Consider the following 6,243-nt stretch of genomic DNA (forward strand, 5'->3'; position numbering starts at 1 on the left):
TATATATATTATAAAATATATATATATATATATATATTATATATATTATTATATAGCTATATATCATATATATATAAGTATCTATATATTATATATTCTAATCTCTAAATATATAATATATAGATATCACACCTCTATATATCTCTCTCATATCTAGCTATCTCATCTCTCTATATCCTACTAATTCTCTATATTGATCTCCCGTATCTCTATACTACTCTCTCTCTCTATCTAATCAATCTCATCTCTAGCAATATCTCTCTCGAGCTCTCTCGCTCTCATTACCATCTCTCTCTACACATATATCTCATATTAGTAGTAACATTATGGAGAAAGGAATTGTTTTTAGGTAGAATGTTAACGAAATTATTACAATACGGTTTGTAAACCCATCTCTCTTTTGTGCCCTCTGACTCCTCTTCTACTCCTCTATCCTGTACTAATGCGTGTTATCACAGAAATCACTCTACCCATCTTTGAAGGATGTTCTCAATTCTTACAATGCGTCTCGAAAGAGACAGGATGGGTCTGCCTCGAAGAGTTGAGCGAGGATTACACGGTATATTCATTTGCTGAGTCTGACGTTAAAACGAGGAGTAAAACAGTGGACAGATGCTGCAGCTGTGCACATTGCCACATTTAATCAACTTGGCTTTAAGCGGCAGCTCCGAAGTGAAGAAGTGCTCATTTTCGTTAACTGCAGTTGCCTATTCCTCATATCTCTTCTCTGTCTCCTTGCCGCATCCCAGGTGGGGGGGGGACTAAGACGACAGCCTTGCGACACCAGAGATAAAAATATTCCCTTACACTTGCAGTTGCTCAAACCATGAACTCCTTGCTTCTTTCTCTGGATTCTGGCAGGATGCAGTCTGATGGAACTCTAAAAAAGTGGCAAATTAATTCCTGATGAGAAGTTGGCCAGAACAATTTCTGAAGAAGCAAAACTTTACAGAGCTGCAGGGAGTGCACAGTTGGTGCTGAATCTCTGTAGGTGTGTAACTCTGAATGACTCCTTTCAGACTTACCTTTTCTTTTTTATTTTTTTATTGTGCTTCTATTGACAAAACTAACAATGAATAGTGACAAAACTTTGGCCGAAAAGGCACACTAAGAACGAGATGAAGGCAAACCCCTCACGAAACCTGAACTACTGCATGGATGGGCTCCTTGGTCTTTGTAAACACATATTAAAAAAAAAACATGGAAAAAAGACAATCTGTTTATGTCAACAGTGAGCGCAAAAATGAGCTCTTGCATTGTAACCACCGGCCATAAAAGTAAAAGCAGAACTAAATAAAGGAAACGTAGCAAAAGAACTGGAGCTTTCTTGCTTTGAACTGGAAATGTGTTGTCTCTCGTATGTTTGCCTATGCTCTCTTGCTCCTACTTTATTTGTTCCTCAGTTGGAGCCAGCTTCCCTAGTTTTCACTTCAGACAGAAGCACACAGTGATTGCGAAGTTATTACAATCCTCCGTGCGCGTAGGCAAGCTACACAGAGAGGCATCAGGTAATTTGATGGTGTATGTACGTAAGAGAAATCGATTGAATGTACAACAATGACCAGCCAAGGACCAAAATGCTGGTGAGTCATCATTACAATTAGATGAAGAGAAGTGTTCACCGTTGGGCTTGGTCTCTTGGCGCATTCTTTACAGAGACTGCAAACACATAAACACGACTACACCAGACGAACCCACAACAACAATTGCAGTTTGTTAGCTGTTAGCAAAAAGCGTTGCGGGACTAAAACCTTCAAGCAGTGAGGAAATTTCAAAGAATCAGGGGAAGAGACGAAAAAAGTGATTCAATATTGCAGTGACTGAGAGTGATTTCACTAACTGGATCACTGGTATTATCATAAAGTATCATCTTATATGAACACAATCAAAGTGTGGAAGCCTTTGGGTCCCGTCTCTAATTTGCCTCTCTCTTTTTTTGCACGCGTCCCCAAAAGTGCAATCTACGCCACCATGTTTCATGCTTGTGTTGGTGTTGTGCGGCTGCGGACGCGTCTGTGCAGTCTGTCACTGGATCACTAACTTTGATCCCTGAAAAGTCACTGATAATATGCACTCCTCATCACAGGGCTCAGAGGCTCTGCAGCTTTATGATCGTCTCTCTTTTACTTGGCAGTAAAAGTGTATATATACTGTTAGTGTACGTGGAAAGTTGGGCTTCTTTAGCCCTTGCATTGATTAAAAGAGGGCCTGCAGCGCCATGAAAGATTTACAGCCTTCACATTTTTGAGAGGCCACGGAGAATCTTCACAATGATGCTCTTTGGTTCTGCCCTTAAAAACACTCACCTATCCACAGATTATAAAAGGAGAAGAGCAGCTGTAGGCCCCAACACCATCCCCTATTTCATGACCGATATGTCCTGTGGTATGCGGATGATGAGATGAGGGAAGCAGCTTGGTAGGCATGCTTTGAACATTTAACAAAAATATTATAAACTCCAGGTACATTTAAAAACCACACCCTCAAGCTGAACAGTATCGTAACAAGTCTTTAACCCATGGGAGCATCACGTATGCACACATTTTAACACAAAGCTCACTCACCCACTAACAGAATTGAATATACACTCCTTGAACTGGTTTGTGAAGTTGGTCTTTGATTGGGGCTGTGCCTGCTTGCTCTCTATGTTAATGCTTTTATTTTCTTCTCAATATTCCCACCTGTCTCCTTCAAACACTTGACGCCTGCAAGTCTCTCCCCCGGCCTTTGCGTCGCTCAGTCCCCAATTCTCTCTCTCTCTCTCTCTCTCTCTCTCTCTCTCTCTCTCTCTCTCTCTCTCTCTCTCTCTCTCTCTCTCTCTGTCTCTCTCTCCTTTCCAGCTTCATGTTCTTTGGAAAAACTGACTGTTTGCCTTCATCCCTCCTCCTCCTCCTCCTCCTCCTCCTCCTCCGGTGGTTCGTCCTGACTCATTCCTCCCTCTCCTCCCTCATTTTTCCCTCCTTTCTCTGTATTAATAGAACATGAGTAAACACAAAGTGTTCCTGTTAACACAACTTCAAACTACAGCTCCCAGAATGCACTGCACACACTGAACCAGGTCAAACTCCACATTCAGGGCTCACCAGCACCAGCAAAGAATTCTGAGCCAAACTAACGCAGGTCAGACCTTCGACGAGTCAGAACCAGAACCAGAAGAGGTTTGTACAGAGACCTGGGCCTGAAGGGTCCACATGTAGGAGGAGTCACTATGAGGGGGAGGAGTCACTGCAGGATGTGTTATTCACAATAAATACGAGTTGTCTTCATAGACTTTTATTCTGGAAGGGTGCTCTGACCGAAACCACAGATCGATCAGCTGATAACTCTGCTGTCAACATCCAATCAGGAGAGAGTTCTGACCATTTCCTGTCTCAGCGACATTATTACAGCTCAAAATAAAAGCATCACATGTGACCTCGCCCCGCGGCATGCTGGGGAGATTCTTTACCTCTCTGCTGTAAAACTTCTAAAGCACGTGAGACATTTCCACGAGACCTGAGACATTCCAGGGACCGGACACGGGTCAGAACCACACCAGGACTCACTGTCCTTCAAGATGTTCGAGAGGTCAGTAAACGTGGGTGCGTTTGTTTTGTGCTGCAGGTCTTCCTGAACGGGAACATCAGCACTCTGCAGCTGAATGTGGAGCAGCTCCGTCAGACGGAGGCGAACCTCACAGCTCAGCTCGGCATGCAGGAAGGTAACACTGGAAAAACTCCATCACTGTTACCACGACGACCGCTGACTCACTGCAAACAAACACACACGATTGGTCGGTTCAAAAAACAACACAGAGCTTTTCCTGAGAGAGAGAAGGAGGGAAAGAAAGAAAGAAAGAAAGAAAGAAAGAAAGAAAGAAAGAAAGAAAGAAAGAAAGAAAGAAAGAAAGAAAGAAAGAAAGAAAGAAAAAGAACAAATATAAACAGTTAATTATAACGAAGTTCAGATTGTTTTTTATTTCCTCCACAAAAAAAGTTTTCTGTTGAGATTGAATCAGTCCTGGTCTTAGTCTGGTCTCAGTCCTGGTCTCAGTCTGGTCCCAGTCCTGGTCTCAGTCTGGTCTCAGACTGGTCTCAGTCCTGGTCTCAGTCCTGGTCTCAGTCTGGTCCCAGTCCTGGTCTCATTCTGGTCTCAGACTGGTCTCAGACTGGTCTCAGTCCTGGTCTCAGTCCTGGTCTTAGTCTGGTCCCAGTCCTGGTCCCAGTCCTGGTCTCAGTCTGGTCTCAGTCCTGGTCTGAAATATAATAACTTTAGTTATTCAGTGATACAGTTTCCTCAGCTCAGAGTACTGCAGTACTTTTACCTGTAATGAATATTTAGTTATGTGTGAGTGACTACATGAACATCAGAGTGATTATTAATTATTACTGATGCATTATTATTAACTATTGTTAATTGTTACTGATTCATTATAATAACGACCTTTCATCAGTAAAGACATGACATCGACTCGGGCGGCGGCGGGAACAGGAGCATGATGGGAAGTGGAGGCGACTTCCTGTGAACAGTCCGAGAGGGAAACGATAAATTCCTGCACACATTGTTCAACCAGGACACACACTAACACACTGTACACACTGTACACACTAACACACACTGTACACACTGCACACACTGTACATACTCGTACACACTAACACACAATAACACACTGTACACACTCGTACACACTAACACACACTAACACACTGTGCACACACACTGCACACACTTGTACACGCTAACACACACTGCACACACTTGTACACGCTAACACACACTGCACACACTTGTACACGCTAACACACACTGCACACACTTGTACACACTAACACACTTGTACACACTAACACACACTGTACACACTTGTACACACTAGCACACACTAATACATACTAACACACACTGTACATACTAACACACACTGTACACACTGCACACACTAATACACACTAACACACACTGTAAACACTCATACACACTAACAGACACTGTACACACTCGTACACACTAACAGACACTGTACACACTTGTACACACTAACAGACACTGTACACACTTGTACACACTAACAGACACTGTACACACTGATGAAAGGTCGTTGTGTCAGTTACTGTACACACTGTACACACTAATACACACTAACACACACTGTACACACTAACACACACTGTACACACTGCACACACTGTACACACTAATACACACTGTACACACTAACACACACTGTACACACACTGTACACACTGACACACTGTACACACTAACACACACTGTACACACTAACACACACTGTACACACTAACACACACTGTACACACTAACACACACTGTACACACTAACACACACTGTACACACTAACACACACTGTACACACTTTACACACTAACACACACTACACACACTGTACACACACTGTACATACTGTACACACACTGTACACACTAACAGACACTGTACACACTAACAGACACTGTACACACTAACATACACTGTACACACTTTACACACTAACACACACACTGTACACACACTGTACATACTGTACACACACTGTACACACTAACAGACACTGTACACACTGTACACACTAACAGACACTGTACACACTTGTACACACTAACAGACACTGTACACACTAACACACACTAACACACACTGTACACACTAACACACACTGTACACACTAACACACACTGTACACACTGCACACTCTAACGCATACTGTACACACTGACACACTGTACACACTAACACACACTGTACACACTAACACACACTGTACACACTTGTACACACTAACACACACTGTACACACTGCACACACTAATACACACTAACACACACTGTACACACTGCACACACTAATACACACTAACACAAACTGTACACACTGTACACACTAACACACACTGTACACACTGCACACACTAACACACACTGTACACACTGCACACACTGTACACACTGTACACACTAACACACACTGTACACACACTGTACACACTGACACACTGTACACACTAACACACACTGTACACACTAATACACACTGACACACACTGCACACTAACACACACTGTACACACTAATACACACTGACACACACTGTACACACCAACACACACTGCACACACTGTACACACTGTACACACACTGCACACACTGTACACACTGTACACACTTGTACACACTAACAGACACTGTACACACTGTACACACTGCACACACTAATACACACTAACACACACTGTACACACTAA

At 42.8% G+C, this 6,243-nt stretch overlaps 1 protein-coding gene across 1 annotated transcript in view; it reads left to right on the forward strand.

Annotated features, from left to right (window-relative positions):
* Positions 1–6,243, forward strand: part of si:ch211-1a19.3 (uncharacterized) — a 17,535-nt gene that overhangs the window by 1,192 nt on the left and 10,100 nt on the right. Inside the window, exon 2 of the mRNA XM_019277814.2 lies at positions 3,604–3,700. Within this exon, the coding sequence (XP_019133359.2) occupies positions 3,604–3,700 (97 nt within the window). The remainder of the gene's footprint in view (positions 1–3,603; positions 3,701–6,243) is intronic.

Source organism: Larimichthys crocea, chromosome XIV (assembly GCF_000972845.2).
Source record: "Larimichthys crocea isolate SSNF chromosome XIV, L_crocea_2.0, whole genome shotgun sequence".
Classification (NCBI taxonomy): domain Eukaryota; kingdom Metazoa; phylum Chordata; class Actinopteri; family Sciaenidae; genus Larimichthys; species Larimichthys crocea.